Here is a 20,725-nt window from a genome sequence, read left to right as displayed (position 1 = left end):
AGCGCGACTGAAGAATTTTTTGTCTCTGATACTACGACGAAGTAACATTAACAGTTATTCTGTTGAGTTTCACCCCATGCCCTGCTTCTTAAATTCATTATGGTTTTTAGATCTTATACGGATGACACTTAAAGGGAATCTGTCAGCCGGTTCTCACTATGTATTTGAGAGCAGCATAATGTAGGGACAGAGACTCTTATTCCAGCAATGTGTCACTTACTGGGCTGTTTGGTGCTGTTTTGATAAAATCTCTCAGTTCTCTGAATGCTGAGCTCTGTATAACCCCGCCCACACCACGGATTGGCAGCTTTCTGTGTGCACTATATAATGACAGAAAGCCTCTAATCAGTGGTGTGGGTGGATGAGGAGGCATATGACACCTAGTCCTCCAGTGATAATTTGCTGATTTAACACTGATTTTATCGAAACAACACACAGCCTAGTAAGTGACACATCCCTGAAATAAGGGTTTCTCATCCTACATCATGCTGTTCTCAGATTTAGGTCACGTTCACATGTTCAGTATTTGGTCAGTACTTTACGTCAGTATTTGTAAGCCAAAACCAAGAGGAACAAAATTTAAAAGAAATACATTACCACTTCTGAATTTTTCACACACTCATGATTTTGGCTTACAAATACTGATGTTAAATACTGACCAAATACTGAACATGTGAACGTGGCCTAAATGGCAAAAATTTTCAGACAGATTCCATCTAATCAGACTGATACCGCTGTAGACACGTTGATATAAATGGCTGTATAATTGTAGACTTTGCCAGTGTCATACCAGTAATTTGAAAGTGATGGTTAAAGTGTAACTAAGCCTATAAAATATATTTCTTTTATATGATTAACCCCTTAAACCTCTGTTGTTTGGTGGAAATCTGAGTACTGAGACCCCTATTGATCGCTCAAACTACAAGTCAGAAGCATTTAGCTAATTCGTGAGTGTGAGCAGAATGGTTAACAGACCCATAGACTTACTATCGAACCGGTAAACATCTTAGTGCGTTCATGCATAAGCTGAGTGCTTCTTACTGTTGGTTTCAGCAATCAGTGTATGTCTCAGAATATGGACCCTTGGTAATAAAAATGGCTTTTTAGAGGCTATGCTACAGGGTTAAAAGACTTCTTACTTACACTTCAAGCACTGCAATGTGCACAATTTCTCTTAACCACAAGCTCTTTGATCCAGACCAGATTCCTCGATCCACCACATACTGTATTCTGTATACTAGACATCCTCCTTGACAAGACCACCCTTCTAAAATCCATTGTCTAACGCAATGTTGTGTGGCCATCTCAGTGGATTCACTGCACCCACATGTATAACCCTAGCTAAAAATGAGCAATAAATGATTAACTTGTTTTTGTTCCCTCCGATCCGCATCATAGCCAAGTAATAAAAAATACATAGACAAACATAGTCCTTCTCTCCGTATAAAACAATAGCACAGTTTTAATTCCTATTTTAGGAGCTTGTGTCTGGGGTTGGTTAATTTTGTTTTCCACTGTGTTAAATTTTGCTCCAGAATTTAATTAAAATGTAAAAGCATACATTATTTTCCCTGTTTATAAATTTTTATGCCAGAACCCCCGTTAATGAATATAATGTTTGCATATGTGTATACTTATATATTTATGTTCCCTTCTCTCCGCAGACAGACAATTTTCCTGCAGAGTCCAATTACATGGGAAGCAGACAGCAATTTGTTCAAAGGTAAAAAAATTGAAAATTATGCTCAATAATTCACCTTTTTGGGCAGATTTCTCATTGGCAGACACTTACATTTACTTATTTCTTTATAATAAATCAGTAGTTCAACCTTCAAAGACCCAGAGAGAGCAAGCCTAAGGGACAGTGGTCATGGAGACAGTGATCAAGCTGACAGTGATCAAGACACTAACAAAGGTTCCTGCTGTGACATGTCTGTAAGAGAAGCCCTTAAGATGAAAACCACTTCAGCTAAATGCCAACCACTAGAGCAGGGTGAGTAACCACTCCATTATCATGTTAAGTAAGGGGTTAAATATCACACCGTGTCGTGTTCCAGCCGTGCCACAACACAGAGTAACCTCATCACTCTAATATGAACGAAGAGGCTGAGAAATACATTTTACATCATATCTTATTTCAGCTAAGTGGCATCTGCTGGAGTAAGGTCTGGAACTAGTCGCATATTTACCGTACTATGTATGTACGTTATGTGTAGTATTATTGCACTAGGTCCTCATTATATAAAATATACTGGAGATCATCCGAGCCCAGTAATATGCTATAGAACAAACACGTCATTTATATTTTATACTAGCTGTACTACCCGGCTTCGCCCGGGTTAATAACGGCTGTTAGCAAAATAGAATGTGTTAACAAAAATGTATTCTGCACACAAAAACCACAAAACAAATAGATAGAAATGTAATTATTAAAAGGCAAAAACTAAGTTAATTGGCTCTTGAGGAAGCAGCTCTTGTTTTCATGTCTGCAAGCCTCACTTCCCTCTCCTCAGAAAGTTCATTGGCCCTTGAGGAAGCAGCTCTTGTTTTCATGTCTGCAAGCCTCGCTTCCCTCTCCTCAGAAAGTTCATTGGCCCTTGAGGAAGCAGCTCTTGTTTTCATGTCTGCAAGCCTCGCTTCCCTCTCCTCAGAAAGTTCATTGGCCCTTGAGGAAGCAGCTCTTGTTTTCATGTCTGCAAGCCTCGCTTCCCTCTGCTCAGAAAGTTCATTGGCTCTTGAGGAAGCAGCTGCTGTTCTCATGTGTGTCAGCCTTGTTTCTCAGTCTTCACATTTTTCATTGGCCTCTAATGCAGCTTTTCTTTTCGAATCAGCTGACATTCGTGCCATGGAATTCCTTTTCTTATGAGGCATTATTGTGGTAAAAATAGTCTGTAACTGGCAGTTTCTATATCCTCTCACATAGAAGTAATGTGACTGACATCAGCCTTTCCACCAACACACCCTAACTGACATGCTATTACCTCACACAAGCTTTGTTATACTGAGAATGTCCTTTGTTGCCTATATTAACCAATCAGAGCTCAGATTAATTAACTGTAGCAAAATAGAAGCTGAGCTGTGATTGGTTGCTATTGGCAGCCTGATAAATCCCCAGCCAACAGGAAGCCCTCCCCCTGGCAGTATATATTAGCTCACACATACACATAATAGACAGGTCATGTGACTGACAGCTGCCGTATTTCCTATATGGTACATTTGTTGCTCTTGTAGTTTGCTTATTAATCAGATTTTTATTTTTGAAGGATAATGCCAGACTTGTGTGTGTTTTAGGGAGAGTTTCATGTGTCAAGTTGTGTGTGTTGAGTTGCGTGTGGCGACATGCATGTAGCGACTTTTGTGAGATGAGTTTTGTGTGGTGACATTCGTGTGGCAAACGTTTTATGTGTCGAGTTGCATGTGACAGGTTAGTGTAGCAAGTTGTGTGCAGCAAGTTTTGCGCATGGTGAGTATGTACAAGTTTTGTGTGAGGCAACTTCTGCATGTGCATGGTTTGTGCATGTGGCAATTTTTCCGCATGTGCAAGTTTTGCCTGTGGCGAGTTTTCCATGAGGTGAGTTTTGCACGTGTGGCGAATTTTGCGTGAGCCTAGTTTTGCATGTGGCGAGTTTTGCGCGTGGCGAGTTTTGAGTGGCGACTTTTGTGTTTCGACTTATGTGGCGAGGTTGGTGCATGTGTGGTGAAATGTATGCTAAGGGTGGTATATGTGTTCAAGAACGTGGTAGTGTGTGGCACATTTTGTGTGTGTGTTCATATCCCCGTGTGTGGTGAGTATTCCATATCTGGGCCCCACCTTAGTAACTGTACGGTATATACTCTTTAGCGCCATCGCTCTTACTCTTTAAGTCCCCCTTGTTCACATCTGGCAGCTGTCAATTTGCCTCCAACACTTTTCCTTTCACTTTTTCCCTATTATGTAGATAGAAGCAAATTTGTTTGGTGAATTTGAAAGCGCGGGGTTAAAATTTCGCCTCACAACATAGCCTATGACGCTCTCGGGGTCCAGACGTGTGACTATGCAAAATTTTGTGGCTGTAGCTGTGACGGTGCAGATGCCAATCCCAGACATACACACATACATACATACATACACACATTCAGCTTTATATATTAGATTACAGGGCTTGCCCACCTAGGAGGACCATTATTTATTTAAATATATTTATTTGGGTCTAAATATCATTTTTTGCAAATGGTCTTCACAAAGCGGAACAAATAAAGAGCATTTAACTTGGGTATCAGACTGTTAGTACATTTTTTTAATAATGGCTTTAGTGTAACTGTTATTGCAGTGTGTGTAAAAATAATGTTTAATTTTAGTGCTCATGTACAAAATGTAGTCCGAGAGCACCGTCTCTCATCCCGGGAGTTTGGTATCATGCTCAGAGCAGTGTAATTGATAACCAGTGAGAGAAGGAAAAAAATGACTTATTCTCCTCCTTAAAATATTGACCAAACCTTTATTCAAATTTCAATACATTATTGAAAATGTATTTGACAGCCTTGCTTAAAAGGAACCTGCCCAAAATTTTTTGCCACCTCATCTGAGAGCAGCCTGATTTAGGTAAAGATAAGCAGAATCCAAGAATGTATCACTTAGATTACTGGGTGCAGTCGTTATGACACAATCTGAGTTTTTACATTTAGCACGAAGCAGAGCTGAGAACGCTAACCCCGCCCCCACCAGGCTCTGTATATACAATGTCCATAGACAGTGAGGTGCCTATCACAGTAGGGGCGTGTCGGACTGCCAGGCACCTGCTGTTATGTCTCCGCAATGATAAACTCCTTGTGCTAAAATAATTATTGCAAGTGAACAAAACCACATTTGTTGATAAGAGAGGCATTGCTGAAGTCTGTGTTTTAAACTCTGTCTCACGATATCTTCAGATTACATAACAAAAACCTGCTGAAAAATTGCCTTTAAAAGTCAGTCTATATCGTTTGTGTGATAAATAAACTAATAACAGGTAACACACAACTATTTAACTATTTAAGGTAGGGTTAATCCACATAAATTGGATTGGTCCCTGTAGAAGAATATTAAATCTCAAAATCTGCTCTTCTACGAAGTTACCTACCTCCACATTAGGTAGGGACATTTTTTAAATTATGGCAAAGTTTCTCTTTCTGACGAATGTCAAGTCAGCATAAAGAGACTTATAAACCATGCAACACTCTTTTGGAAATTTCAATATGCAAATAGAGAGAAAGAGTACGGGAACTGTAGTAATACCTATTGGAATTAGCAAGCCTAAAAGTCAGTATCGACCCCTTAAAGGCCTTACCGTATGACTTAGGATAAGAAGACAAACTAGAAACTCCATTTGAAGTGACATTTTGGGGTGTGTGCCCGTCATTGGTGCAAAGCAGGACAGCTGATTTGACTGGGCATGATGCTTCTGATAGGTTGTGCAAGGGGTAGCGGTTCTCTTTGTGGAGAGGGCAAGTGAGCATAATGAGACTTATAAATCATGCATTTCTTCTTTGGGAATTTGGAAATGAAAATAATCTCTTCAGAGAGGGAGAGGATAGGTACTTTAGTGGCACCTATTAGAATTAGCAGACTGAAAAGTAAATATCAAATATTTAACGGTCTTGCCACACGATTTTGTATAAAAGAAGGTGAAACAGAAAGTAACATGTTTCACAAAGTTTCACCTCATAAGTACAAAACAAGAGAGCTGATTTGACTGGGTGAGAGTTTTTTTTCCTCGCTGAAGAAGCAATTTTTATATTTAAATTCCCAGAGCAGAACTACATGGCTTATAGGCCTCCTTAAAGGGAACCTGTCACCCCCAAAATGGCTGGTGAGGTAAGCTCACCGGCATCAGGGACTTATCTACAGCATTCTGTAATGCTGTAGATAAGCCCCCGATGTTACCTGAAAGAGGAGAAAAAGACTTTAGATTATACTCACCCAGGGGCAGTCCCACTGCGGTCTGATCAAATGGGTGTCTCCGGTCCGCTCTGGCGCCTCCCATCTTCATTCCATGACGTCCTCTTCAGGTCTTTACGCTGCGGCTCCGGCGCAGGCGTACTTTGTCTGCCCTGTTGAGGGCAGAGCAAAGTACTGCAGTGCGCAGGTGCCGGAAAGGTCAGAGAGGCCCGGCGCCTGCACATTACAGTACTTTGCTCTGCCCTCAACAGGGCAGACAAAGTACGCCTGCGCCGGAGCCGCGGCGTAAAGACCCGAAGAGGACATCATGGAATGAAGATGGGAGGCGCCGGAGCGGACCGGAGACACCCATTTGACCAGACCGCATCGGGACCGCCCCTGGGTGAGTATAATCTAAAGTCTTTTTCTCCTCTTTCAGGTAACATCGGGGGCTTATCTACAGCATTACAGAATGCTGTAGATAAGCCCCTGATGCCGGTGAGCTTACCTCACCAGCCATTTTGGGGGTGACAGGATCCCTTTAATCAGACATGGCACTCTTCACATGGAGAACCTTTAAACCTTATACGTATTGTTAGAAGACTCTCCTCTAGCCCAATCAGCTCTCTTGCTTTGCATTGATGAGAGGCACACATCCCGTCCCTGTATTGGCAAATGGAGTTTCTGTTTTGGCTTCTTATCCTAAATCTTATGGCAAGGCCCTTTAAAGGGTTGATATTACCGTAACTTTAAGGTTTGCTACTTCCATTAAGTGGCTCTAGAGTTCCTGTCCTCTTCCGCTCTGAAAAGGCTGTTAGCATATTTAATTATGGCAAACATGGGTGGCTGACAGACAATACCTTGAATGAATATAACAGTGTATTTACAGTCATATTTGTTTTTGTACTTCACAGTGTGGCTTTTGCATGTTACTTGGCTTTTTTTTCATGTATTGGCAAAGCTGCGTGCTACCTGTCATTAATTTCACTATTACATATGATATAGACTGATGGTGCACACAGAGTAGTCCTGATTCAGGCACACCAGATTACACATTATTTTTACACCTAAAACAGTAACAGTTATGGTAAAGGCATTATTAAAGACAATAGTAGGAGCCTGATAAAGTGCTCTTAATACTTTATTCAAGGTAAATCCCCTTTAAGTTCTTCTTGAATATGTTTATTACTTGCTGCCTAATGTTTGGACTGAAAATCCATCGGTGAGCTTGTTCTGACTGACTGGGGAATTTGTTTTTCTAAGCTTCTCTCAGCTGATGACCACAGACTACATAAAATTTCAAAGTGCAGGAAATAAAGAGTCTGTAAAAACCAAACCATGAACAATTTATAATGAAGCCAAATTGCAAAAATTATTTTTCGTCTTGAATACATACATTTAATTAAAATAATGTCATGATTATTGGACCAACCTTCCAATGTATTTTTTGAAAAATTAATCTACAATCCATACTTTTCATCATATTACCCATTAAAACCTGAATATTTGTAGCAAATTGCTAAACAAATTTTGAAAAGGTTTAGTTAAAGGGAATCTGTCAGGTAATTCATGCTGCCCAATCCACAAGCAGCATGAATCACAGACTGGCTGCATGATTGTAGCCTGATATAACTCTCTCTGAAATGCTCTGTCATATCAGAGAAAATATACTTTGAAGATCCGGCCATAGCAAGAGATGAGACTTGTGTTACTCTCTCAGTGCCACTGCAGTTGATCGACAGGTCTCTCCTTCACAGTTCCAGCATTTCTGAGAAGAAAAATTCAGTCATGCAGGCAGGCTACCATTCATGCTGCCACTTGTCAGGATGTCAGGTTCCCATTAAACAGTAACATCAAAATACATGATCCTAACACTTCTTCCAAGAACCTTAATTCTTGCTTCATGAACCAGAAAAACTATTCAATTCTGGTGTCAAATACAAATGTCAAGCCTAGTGTCAGGTGGATACAATGTTATTGCAGTCTATCAATAGTACTAGCACCAACATCTGACCACATGACTCTAATGAAAGTTCGAAGACCATGTCACTGACATTTCCCATCATATTTATGGCAAACAGAGCATCTAATAAGTGAGGGCCTCCTGATGATGTCAGGAAATGTAAAGTCAGGCATGTTGAATAACTCTACTTTATCCTTTTGTTTCCTTTGGAGATGAGCCTCTTCCAGAAATGTCTGACAGTGGCAAACTCTATTTTTTCATTGGAAATACAGGCGGACCTGATCATCCATTGACATGATGGAACTTGGAGAGATAGCTGTCGGCCAATAGAGCTTTCAATTGACGTCAATAATCTTAAAGTTATTCATTAAATGGAACCAATGCAATATACTCCCACCGTAAGCCATAACATGATGAGTATTGAGTCTCCTTTCAATTTCTCTATAAAAAAGAGATCTGATAAAGTAAAGCAAATACTTGCTTAGGTTCCTAGATATAATCTATTCATAGTATCAGCTATAAATAAAAAGGGTTGTTCTTTTCAAGGCTTTCTGATGAGGTTCTTCTGTGGTCTTCAAATAATATTTTCTTGCTGATGTTTGCTTTTAGTATGTAATATTTCATTGTCTACACCCCATTTCTCAGGCAATGAACATTGCTCAGTATCTTCAAATGTAAATTGGAGCTGTAGTCCCCTAGTGAAAGTCTTGAATTTGAAAAAAAAATTCTAATGTAGCAAAATCAATACCCAAGAAAACATTTGGTGATGATTGCTCCTCCAGAGTATTCAGGAGCCCAAGGACGGCTTGTAGATATGTATAAACCCTGAGTTATTATACATACGTGGTTCTTCTGACACATTTTCCTTTTACATCTGATAGAAACTCATAAAAAATACCCTGCAAGCCCAATGTATTATGTACAAAGTCTTGTTCTCCGTGTGAGCTGCATCCCTTTCATCTGCTAGAGAATAAATAGCACTTCTGTTTCTTCAGTACCTTTTAATAATATGCTTTACATAAATGTCATCTTTATAAATAGCTTTGTATTAAAAATACATCTGGCGATCTATGTAGAAGCGGAGATAAGAAATTCATAATACAGGACAGTAGGTCATCCTGTGCAGCATCACATTGAGGGTCCTTATTGTAAGCAATGGCTTGTCAGGTAGACAATGCTCTCAAGACTCCGTGGTCTCAATAAAGAGGATGCTATCGGTGTGACAGTTCACATATTAACCTTTATACATGTATGTCACTTACCATAAGTTACATCTAAAGACGAACACTGTTATAGGTTTTATATCCTGTGAAATTCACTATACAACTAAACACGCATTGGAGGATTTCTCATGGATTTTAGAGGATTTGTCACCAGGTCATGAATTTCCACTTTTTGCTCTTATTTTATTGCTTCTGCTCCTCTGAGTATTCCATTTTTTATTCTCTTTTAAAATTTGCCATGCGGTTATAAAGATACGGACCCTTTTTATTTGGTACTTGTTTTATGTTCTTTAGTAACGGGGCGGTGCTCACAGAGTAATAGTCCCTCCAGAGAATCCTGTAAGCAGTGTGCCCCCTTATTAAAGATTATAGACATTATATAAAAAAGCCCAGACATATCTCTGGAACCATGGCGGGTTTATTGATAGAGAAACAGAATACCCAAGGGAGCAGCAGTTAGTGTTAATGAAGGCTGTGCTGGAGTAAGAAGTGGCAAATTAATTAAAATGGTGTTTCTCTTATTGAATTTGGCGTACATGTCAACTCATATGCACCACTGTCAAAGAAGTACACCAGACAAGGGCTGGCAAACGTTTCTGTAGTAATTTCAATCCACTTGTATGTTTTGGCTACGCCCTGCATTGCTTACATGCCACCCACTTTTCAAAAACTTGAAGATGCCCTGTCTTGGTGTAAACATGTTACAAGTCCCAAAATTTTTGTGCAACTTTCTGTTACGAAACATTTTTCAACATTTCAAGAAGAATTACAACAGAATTCTGTCTGAACTTGCTTGATAAATTGGTACTTTAGACTTGTGTTGTCATTAAATGCTGCCATCTACACGTATTGTACTATAAATTGCTAAATATCTTGTGAGGAATCTGTAGCAGAAAGCCACATAATATTCACCATGTCTGAACTCGCCTGTAAAGGGGTATATCCATCGACAAGATATAGTATGAATATGTAGATAAGGATCAAACCAATAGGACCTGCATCTATCTGAAGAAGGAGCCCTGAACTTCTCTGCATTTCGGGTAGAGGTGGTCGGATTCCCTACACAAATTAATTCTGACCATCTAGAAAATGTACAAAACTGCACTGCATAGTATACACCAGTGTTTCCCAAACTCCAGTCCTCCCGGACCCCAACAGGTCATGTTTTCAGGATTTCCTTAGTATTGCACAGGTGATGGAAGTATCAGGAGTTCTCTCACTTGTGCAGCACTATGGAAATCCTGAATACATGTCCTGTTGGGGTCCGTGAGGACTTGGAGTTTGGGAAATGCTGGTATACACCCGCAGCTGCTGCAGAACCTAATAATGATACAGGGAAAAGTGATCAATTTATCAGCTCTGCTTAAGTCTCCTTGGAATCTGGATCCAATTAATTTATTTCGATGGGATCCACACGTTACGTTCTAACTGGTTTTCAAGTAATGTACCGGTAGTTAAAAATTTGTTGAATAGTACAGCATTTCCAAGGAAAAATCTCAGAAATCGCACCTTTTTGGCTATGATGGTTCAAAACGCTCTGCTTGACTTGCATTTTTAATCCTTGTTCTTTCCATCCCCAATTCTGATCTACTTATGATGAATTTTAATCATTTTTTTAAATTAGATAAAGGTGTGATTTTTTTTTTCCTGGGAATGCTGGACAACTATGCAATTAAGAACCAAATTGTACACATTTCAGATGCTGCAAACTTATAATCCCCCCTCTACTGCTGCACAGCCTCAAAATTCACTACTCAGCTGCTGCACAACCTCATAATTCAGATTTCAGAGGCTGCAAAATCTCACAAGACACACTTCAGCTGCTGTAGAGCCTCATAATACAGACTTCAGCTGCTGCACAGGCTCATAATACGCACCTCAGCTACTAACACCACACTAAATGACCAGAATGGCAAAACTAGAATTTCATTCTAAACTGCTGCATGCTATACCAAAATCCATATTTATCTCTAGTATTCGCACATTTCAAGTTACATTTTGAGGGAAATGCTACTTTGAAGAAGGTTGGGGTTCTCCAACAATATAGCTTGGAATTTGCAGACTCCGAAAATACTTAAAGATTTTTATATAGCATGTATCCTGGACTGAAGTAAAAAAAGCAAAAAGCATCTGGGTGAATATGCAATAATGTAGTACCTGTTAATTTACATAACGGGAACGTTTCTATGTGTTGTTTGCACTTTATTTGTGCCTGATAAATTGTGCTCTACATGCAGGAGTCAGAGCCAGTGGGCTTCCCTCAGTGGCGTAACTAGAGTCCTATGGTCCACTGTACAAATTTTGGACAAGGCTCCCCCCAGCAAGTTGGTCAGATTTATTGACCCTTGTAATAGTCTTCCACGTCCTGGCCCCTATCCTGTAATAATCTACCCATCCTGGCCCCTATCCTGTAATAATCTCCCCATCCTGGCTCCCTTCTTTCAATAATTTCCCCCCATCCTGGCACGTCCTTTTATAATGTCCTCTGTACATGGCCCATTCGTGTAATAGTTTCCCCCATCATGTCGCTATCCTCAATTACATTTAAACATAAAAAAGAAACTACTATTCTTACCTTTCCTTACCCCTGCATATTTAGTTACATCACCATTCTGGGGTTGTCCACTCTTCTATTAAATAATAAGGGCATCCCCAGGTTGGTGATACAATAGGTACTCTTTAAGGAGTTTATAAAATAAATTATAACATGGAAAAAATCCTTAAAAAATATAATTAAACATGAAGATTTGAACGGTAGTCTGATGATACCCTCAAGCGACAAAATATTTCCTTTTCTCCAATCTAGTCCTGCAATTGAATCACTCGTGCGTATAATGCGAGCTTAGATTTCCTATAGTTCTAACTAATGTAACTGATTGGTGCATCATCATCAACACTGATAATATGGATTTCTTCTGTACAACAGTTAAGTTTTGTGTGAGCTAAGTTCTCTAAAAGCCCCACGTCCTCATGGGCACACGGTGATAATGATCTGGATATTAGTTAGCATCCATACCTAGAAGTGCTCATTTATAATATATACCCAGTGCTATTAAAAAGGGGAAACTTAGTTATAGCCTCATTTCTTATCAGGTAATATCTGATTTTGTATCTATATTCACATGCATAGTAAGGCGTGTGCTGTACTCTCCATGGTCATAAATTAGACCAATTAACGGACCCAGAGAGGAGACACTTATAATAATTCAGTAACACCGTCGTTCCTCTAGCAGGATATTGGTGGCTTTGTCCTTTTCCTAGCTTCCATTTCTTTAAAAACAGTAAAATTGTGCTGCGTGGAATACTTGGAAATACCGCAATGTAATTTGTATTGTATATTTTGATGGTTGACCTTGCAAAAGACCTTGCTTTGCAAGTAATAAATGCCAGAAAGATTATTATTTTCTGACCTTTTACCATAGTGGTTCTCTGCTTATAATTGGACATTGATCTGTATAAATATGTTGTGGCCTTTTTATAGAAGACATTTCACACTAGAGCTACCCTTTCTAATTTTAAGCAGGCTCGTATGCTATACTACGCAAATGAAAGCCCTATAGGAGAAAAAAAACCTTATTGGAATGGATCGGAGAACATTCTAGCTTTTACGGTGCCACAGAAAATAAATAAACCACTTAATCATGATTTCCTACAGCATAGCAGAAAGCGTGCTATTTGGCCATAATCATGTGTAGTGCCACTCAGTGGTAAATTAAACATTTTAAAAGCATCTGATAGCCTCATTACAGGGAATTTAGGAACATTTTTAGTACATTTGGCCACTTCAGAATACATTAAATACCCCCATCATAGTACGCCTGGTTCACAACCCATTATTTTTTCATTACGAAGACTTCAGCCTTTACAGAGACCGGATCATATCAGTTAAATGGTATGCCAAGTAAATCTGAACCACTGGCTCTTTTCTAGTAAGAAACAGTAATTTCTCTGGCAGACTATAACTGTCATACTCCATGGCTCACCTTTTAGTCCTCGACACAAGGACAAACACAGAAACAAAGCCGCTATAAATTTTTTGCACTGATATCATGTTTTATGAGCCAAATTGTACAAGTAATAAAATTGCTCCAGTCAAAAATGAGGTTAAAAAAAGATTTAATTTTTATACATATTTATTACTACTATTTATAACCTGGCTAGCCATGAGAAATCTATGATGGGAACTGAAATAATACTATACATACACACATATATATATATATATATATATATATATATATATATATATATATATATATATATATATATATATATATATATATATACACACATATATATATATATTTTTTTTTTGTCATATCAAATTCTCTAAATAACACGGGTCTGCAACTAAAAAGCTGTTTGATTATTTTCATCTAATTTCCATGTATTTTGGTGTGCTGAAAACGAAAGAAATATTGAAAAAAATCCTGGACGTCAGGATTTGCCACAAAATGCAAAATTCTCTTCAAATTTAGTATATTTTTCTCAATTTTTGGTATTTTTTTAATGGGTTTTTTTAGGGTTTTGAAAGTCAAAATTACTACTAATTAATTCACATCAATGCATCAAAGATATATAATGCCAAAAAAATATAACTTTCAAAGAAAAGAACTTTCAGAGTGAGCTAATGAAACCAGCATCAACATGTTGCAAGCTGAACGAGCAGGCTCTGACATGCCCGGGCTTGATTCAATTGTTTTATCTTGGTTCTCGCCTGTTCACACTTTTTCATCTCAGTTCGTGTTAGCTCATCATATTCAACCGTGTTTCCCAAAATTAGCATTATGGCTCAGCGGAAGTGTATTAATTCGCCTGACAGTTTCTGTTACATTTGTGGTGAATATCCTCAAAAAGAAGGGTGGTTTGCATTTAAAGAGGTTGTAGAAACATTTTTAGGCAATAACAAAGACCCTGACTACAAAAAAATTGTCGGACGAATGCTGAAAGCATTTCAAGCTTTAGGTTGCCTGATGAGTTTGAAAGTGCATTTCCTCCATTCCCACCTTGACAACTTTCCTGAAAATTTGGGAGCTGTGAGTGAAGAGCAAGGTGAACGATTCCACCAGGACATTAAAGAGATGGAAAGAAGATACCAGGGAAGATGGAGCATTACAATGATGGCAGACTACTGTTGGACGCTTCAGAGAGACATTCCAGATGCTACTCACAAGCGTAAATGTACTAAGAGAAGCCTCACAGGGAAGAAGAATCGTTTTTAGTGTGTGTTAGTGAGCTCATTGCAGGTAAAAAATGATTTTCATGAAACACTTGTAATAAAAAAATATTTTTATGAGTCTATTTTCATTTATTTTGAGGTATTGTCTTATTTAACAAAGTTACTTAAATTGTCAGAAAACGTGATGTCCTATGACAAAACGGAGGTCATTTTCGGATTCAGCGCACTTAAAAACATAACGATTACGTGGAATAACCAGAACAGCTCTTGAAAAAATTTGTTTTGCAGACCTGTGAATCAGTGTATTTTATTTTTTCAATTAGTTACAGAGCTTCGTATAACTTACATTATTGTCATTTTTTTATGTATGAAATTTAAAATAGTCCCCAAATGAACATATCTGTGTTTTTCAGGCTCTGGGACGCGCACAATAGATTTAAACTGCTGAAAATAGGAAAGAGATATATTGCTTATTAAAACGTGCAGTGTAAAGAAGTGGAGGAGTCAATATCACTAATTATAATGCATTAAGGTAGAATAGGAGGTAATGGACCTATTGTTAGTGTTTCTCTGCAGCATGTGCATTCTGTACATATAGTTATACAGGGTGGTCCTAAAGTAGGTGGACAGTAGGGTTATGAAGGGGGAGATTATCAAGCATGGTGTAAAGTGTAACTGACTCAGTTGCCCTTAGCAACCAATCAGATTCCACCTTTCATTTTCCAAAGAGTCTGTGAAGAATGAAAGGAGGAATCTGACTGGTCGCTAAGGGCAACTGAGTCAGTTACACTTTACACCATGTTTGATAAATATCCCCCTTCATAACCCTATTACACATACTGTCCACCTACTTTTGGACCACCCTGTGTATATATATATATATATATATATATATATATATATATATATATATATATATATATAGTTACAGCACACACTATATATACACTCTCGGCAGCGCACACATACACAACATTGCTGCATGCTCAGTACATGCAGTCAGGTCTAATGTATATTTGCAGACACATATTATGTACAGTCTGCAGCACATGCATATTTACAGCACTACTGCATGCACAGTACATGTACACAAAGCAGTGTCGTAACTACACACTCTGCTACATGCACACACAGCTTTGCATCACATACACCTACACACGTTTACATAATTCTGCTGCACCACATACTCCACGTTGCTACACACAGCTGTGCTACATGCACACACAACTCTGCTATATGCGAACACTCACATATCTGCTAAACCAACACAGACAGCTTTGATACATAAACACATTTCTGCTACCACAACACACACACACACTCGCATATTTACTACACCAATACATACACATATTATCTCTACACTGCCACATATTGAAGATCCTCCCAAGCATGTGACTGATCATATGACCCGAAAGATCCAACACAGTGTAGATTAGTGAAGCGGAAGGATTTCCCATCTCTCCTCAAACTTTCCAATTCACAAACACGTTTTTTGTAAAGTTCGAGGTGCCTCGAAGAGATATGTCCTTTTCTACCGAACACTTTCTTTTCCCAAAGAAAAGGATTTTTTTTTGCTTTGTTGACTACAAACAAAGGTTGCCAACTTTATTTTTTTTTTGGACAGCTTCTTAAAAATTTGTACCCACTGTAAATCTGTGATATAAGGCATCATCCCAATAGCAAAAATTTGGGGACGTGCTGACATAATATAATATTATAAATATATAAAAATGACATTTTTGCATTCTATATGTGCCGTTACCACTGTTGCATATCATCCAGACATTCTAGGACAGTCCATAAAAATTAGAAACATTTTTTGCCCTGTCCGTAGAATCAAAATTGAGCTTTTTTGAAGCAGAATAAACTTATATACCGTATTTTTCTGACCATAAGACACACTTTTTTTCCTCCAAATTTGGGAGGAAAGTGTGGGTGCGTCTTATGGTAGGGATGTAGCATGTGGGGAGGGGAGCAGCAGCGAGTGGGATCGCACTGTTATCCCACTTCAGGAGGCAGAAAAATGTCCCCACTGCCTGGAATCAGCTGCTGGGGAAACCACGTGGTCCCGATGATTAAGTGCAGTGAATATTCATTAGCTACTCCCCGCCAACCTATCAGCTGAGCAGTGAGCCGGGAGCAGCAAATGAATACTGCACTTAAGCAGGGACACACATGGTTTCCTCAGCGCTGATTCCTGCAGCAGCTGTTGAGATCCGTGTGTCCGGGGGAGGAGGAGGCAGCAGCAGCAGGGTCCGGGGGAGAGGAGATTGCTGCGTTCCTTCCTGGGCTGGAGCTGAGTGCTGTGCAGTGTGCACAAGGAGGACCTGTGAGGATGTCAGAAGTGGGCAGGCTGGAGCATCACATGGCAGCACAGAGCCCTCCCTCTTTTTGACATCATCACAGGTCCTTCAGACTCCAACACTAAAATCTGCAGGATTCCTCTTATAACCTGTGCTGTGGAAAGGCAACAAGAGGGAGGGCTCTGTGTGTGCAGTCATGGGATGCTTTTACCTCACCGCAGTGTGGCTGGCTGCCACAATTAAGAGGTTAGTCTTTCCAAAACACAATAAAGCACTCTGCCACTCCTTTAGTGAACTATAACTCCCAGCATGTCATAGGATCTGCAGGACATGCTGGGAGTTATAGTTCTCCCATGGGATTTTAAAGCAGCAATCCAGTGTTATTTTGCAGTGCTGGAGTGGTGCTTTCAATATAAGCCCTGTGCCCCCATTCTTATACTCACCCTCCAGCATCTTCATATAGTACTTCACAGACACCACACTGGTCCCGCAGCTTCCAACATAATAACATACTATTATATATAATAACACCACATATAATAGTATGTTATTAAATATTTTACCACATTTTTTTGCTTCAAATATTTTTTTCCCTATTTTCCACCTCTAAAACCTGGGTGCGCCTTATAGTCTGGTGCATCTTATAGTCTGAAAAATACGGTAGATTATTTTGACTGTGATTATCATCATTTTACAGTTTACAATGAATGCAGCCAACACCTTCTTATTATGGGCCATAGAAATGTATCACTAATAATAATAATGATTTTTTATGGTTTTCAAATGTGTCTGTAAAAAATATTGTCTGTCTTGGAATTTTTTAATAAGCCGCCAAGAAACAATAAAAAGTCAAGTTGGCAGTTCTGACCGTTACATGATAATTGATCATCATATTCATCGTTGCCACTCTACTTTGCTGGGATTTGAACTTTACGGTAGAATTTAACGACGCTTGGATCTTATTAGACCAATTTATCTGCGAACAATGCGAGCAAATGACAGGTACGTAAACAAAGTGCTTTCACAATTCCCACAGGCCTAGTCGTCTTGTGCACTTTACTTCAGATGATATCCTACATCTTAAGGAAATGATCTCTCAGTGCCCTCTTTTTCATTACAATTTAAAAGTAGTATCTGACATCGCCACTGTTAGCCTCAGATAATGACGCTGACACAAATGCACTTTGACTTATTGAATAACAGTCTTTCCTCTGCTTTTATTAGCACATTAAAGAACAAAAACCTTTGGATGCTAAACAACGGCACCTTACTGGATTTCCCTGCCTAAACAAAGAACAGTCAATAAAACCTGTGTTAAAAATGAGATTGACTTATACTAAACCTTTTAAATGATACCCCAGTGCTCCCAATTATTGGCTTCCTCCGTTTAGCCAATAAAATGAGTAACACTTAGAAAAAAAAAGATGAACCAAGCTTTATTCTTTCAAACTTATTTCCAGTGGGATTGGGCCGAGCGCTACATAAACTGTTTTTATGTTCCTTCAATAGACAGAATTAAATGAGGTTTCTCACTGGAGTAAAGGTCAGAGAAGAAAGGACACAGCAGAATTATTATATGGCATTGCCTGCTATTATTAGGCCGGTTATGGGATTATTTGTGCTTTAATTTGAAACTTTTACAATGCAGCATTTTATTCGGAAATGTCAAATATTTAAATATAAAAGGTTAACGTTAAAGCGAATGTGTTTCCACCGTAAGACTAAAAGGGGAAAAAAATAACCAATTTACAGCTGCATCGACATGTATGAGGCGATAGATTTTACAGGGAAATTGTGTCGTTTTCCCGATGTGACAAGAAATCGCATTCTAAGATGACTCATCAATTATAGTTAAACTTAGTTTTGCTTGATGCATCAGCTCCATGAACGGCATAGCATGACAAGATAACAGCTCGTGCAAGATATTGATGACTTGGATTAAGAATTTATGCAGAATCTCCGTAAGACGCGAGTGTCACGCTTATGGTTCAGTGTCTAACAGGGAATTAAGAGATTTGCATTTTGTAAAACGTTATCTGACATTTACTGCAATAAATGTTTCTAACAAGCTGCAAATATAAGTTATTAGGTCATGCAATTAATGATAATCTGATGCAAATAGCCTTAAAGGGAATCTACTCCTTACTTCCATGGGGCACTGTGCTCCTGGTTGATTGACAGTTTGGACAAGGAGCATCGTTGTGATGCTAGCTACAACTCTGCCCTTTCTGATGTTGGAAGCCAAGGAGTGCAGTTGCACTAAAGCTAGCCGGAATGGTAGCTAACGGCCCGCCGTCACAATCCAGCTAGCTTCAGAGCACTGCTTGCAAGCTATATTAGAAAGAGCTTGTAAGCACTGTGCATTTTAGGCCACTACTAGATTAAAGTGAAAATTATAATCATAAATTATTAACATACTATTTTATTTATCTATTTTTTTAATTGGCCAAAGCTACAGGAGCTAGCCAAAATTGCCCTCCTTATATTCAGTTTTCAAGTTCCACGTGTTTGAGAACCTTCATCCTTCATGAGTTTGGTGACTACTACTTTGGAGAATATGGATGTCATTAGTGTTTGTTACTTAAGCAGGAGGACGTGATAACTTTAAATGGGCCAAAAACCGTGCTAATGGACTTCACCAAAGAAGTCAACACATTGTCACCCAGGTGTACCTTTTGGACTACGCCCCCACAGACAGTATTAGGCAGCGCTTTGGACGCAGAGCATGTCCCCTCCGTCCAAAGAGCTGCCAGCTTTTGAACGCAGATGAATCTGCATGAGTTGAACCATGCGGAACCACCGCATCCAATACATTGTACTGATGATATTTATCTTGCGAAGACTGAGCGTCTCCGCAAGATAAGTAGACATGCTGCAGTCTATAAAGACGCGCCACATGTCTGTCTCCCCAGGGAAGCTGGAGGCATCCGTACATGCATAGTGGAGATGGGATTTCTTGAAATCCCATCCACTATGCTGTAACATCTGGGTGCTGCGGGTTGGATGCTGCGTACATCCACAGCGTCCAACCCGCAGCGTTTACTGACTGTGGGAACATACCCTTGGTGTTATCCTCTATTAATCTTCATTACTGAACAGGGTTTGATTATGGGAGTATTTCACTAAAATCATGTTAAGTCCATAAAAAAATGATTGAGATTTTTACAAATCTTTGCTGTCTTTGCTGGAGTCTTATTGCTCACTTAGTTTAAAGTTATGCTAGAAAATATAGAAAAGAATTGCTTAAAAAATGTATTTTGCCATCAGCCGTAGAAAGAGAGAGAATAGAATCTTGAATGCAGGATGTCAATAAAGTGTTGTCTATTGTTAACTTCTATTGTAGAGTGAACAATGGTTATGTAAAATGAATGGGTTCTACATTGTTGATTCTACAGTGTTGAATATATAGGGATGATAAATAGGTGCAGATATGTCACCTCTATCTTCCAATAGAATTTTATTCTCTCAGATGCATTATGTCTTTCATGTTAGCAAATTACATGCCAAGATGTTAAAGGTATAGTCCAGCATATTTTTCCTTTCAAACAGGATCCAGCATTGTCAAAAATAATAAAAAATGCATAGTAACCTACGGATCCTCTTTTCTATGTACATCAATCTCCTAGCTTCCTTTTCTGACAGAAACAGGATTTTAGTAGCTGCAATCACTGGACGCAGTGGTTACTGCTGCAGACAATCCCCTTTGGAACAGAATGCTTGGAGCCTATCTCATGGGACAACGACAATGCAATGTTTGGACCCATTTTAAAGAAGCACTCTCATCAAAATGCTTATATTCCTAATATGTTGCAATCTTCATATTATATAGCACTGTGCACTTACAATTGCTAATTTTGCCTTTCTACGCAGCTAATTCTCTTTTCCATTAGGTATATGTGAACACATTATTAAAAACAAACTAACTGAATCCTTCTAAGCTCTATGTAGAAATAAAAAGTCTCTTTTCTCCTCATGAGTCATCACTGCAGTCCCTGGCAGGGTGAGGAGCAGAGCAGCTGGGTCAGAAGTTGAAGACTTATTCAAGGAAAAGAGGCTTTCTTTTTCTACATACAGCAGAGAGAACACTTAAGAATTAGCTAGGTGGATGGCATAAAGAGCAATTTTAAGTACACTGTGCTATATAATATGATGACTGCA

At 38.9% G+C, this 20,725-nt stretch overlaps 1 protein-coding gene across 7 annotated transcripts in view; it reads left to right on the top strand.

The window, feature by feature from the left end:
* Positions 1-20,725, top strand: part of PCDH17 (protocadherin 17) — a 241,316-nt gene that overhangs the window by 85,994 nt on the left and 134,597 nt on the right. For 5 of the 7 annotated variants that reach the window (XM_077297286.1, XM_077297281.1, XM_077297279.1 and 2 more), the window contains 2 exons: positions 1,665-1,723; positions 1,821-1,993. In XM_077297286.1, the coding sequence (XP_077153401.1) occupies positions 1,665-1,723; positions 1,821-1,993 (232 nt within the window). The remainder of the gene's footprint in view (positions 1-1,664; positions 1,724-1,820; positions 1,994-20,725) is intronic. The other 2 variants (XM_077297283.1, XM_077297282.1) reach the window with 1 other exon arrangement.

The sequence above is a fragment of the Ranitomeya variabilis genome, chromosome 3 (genome assembly GCF_051348905.1).
Source record: "Ranitomeya variabilis isolate aRanVar5 chromosome 3, aRanVar5.hap1, whole genome shotgun sequence".
Lineage (NCBI taxonomy): Eukaryota > Metazoa > Chordata > Amphibia > Anura > Dendrobatidae > Ranitomeya > Ranitomeya variabilis.
This window is presented reverse-complemented; position numbering and strand designations above follow the sequence as displayed.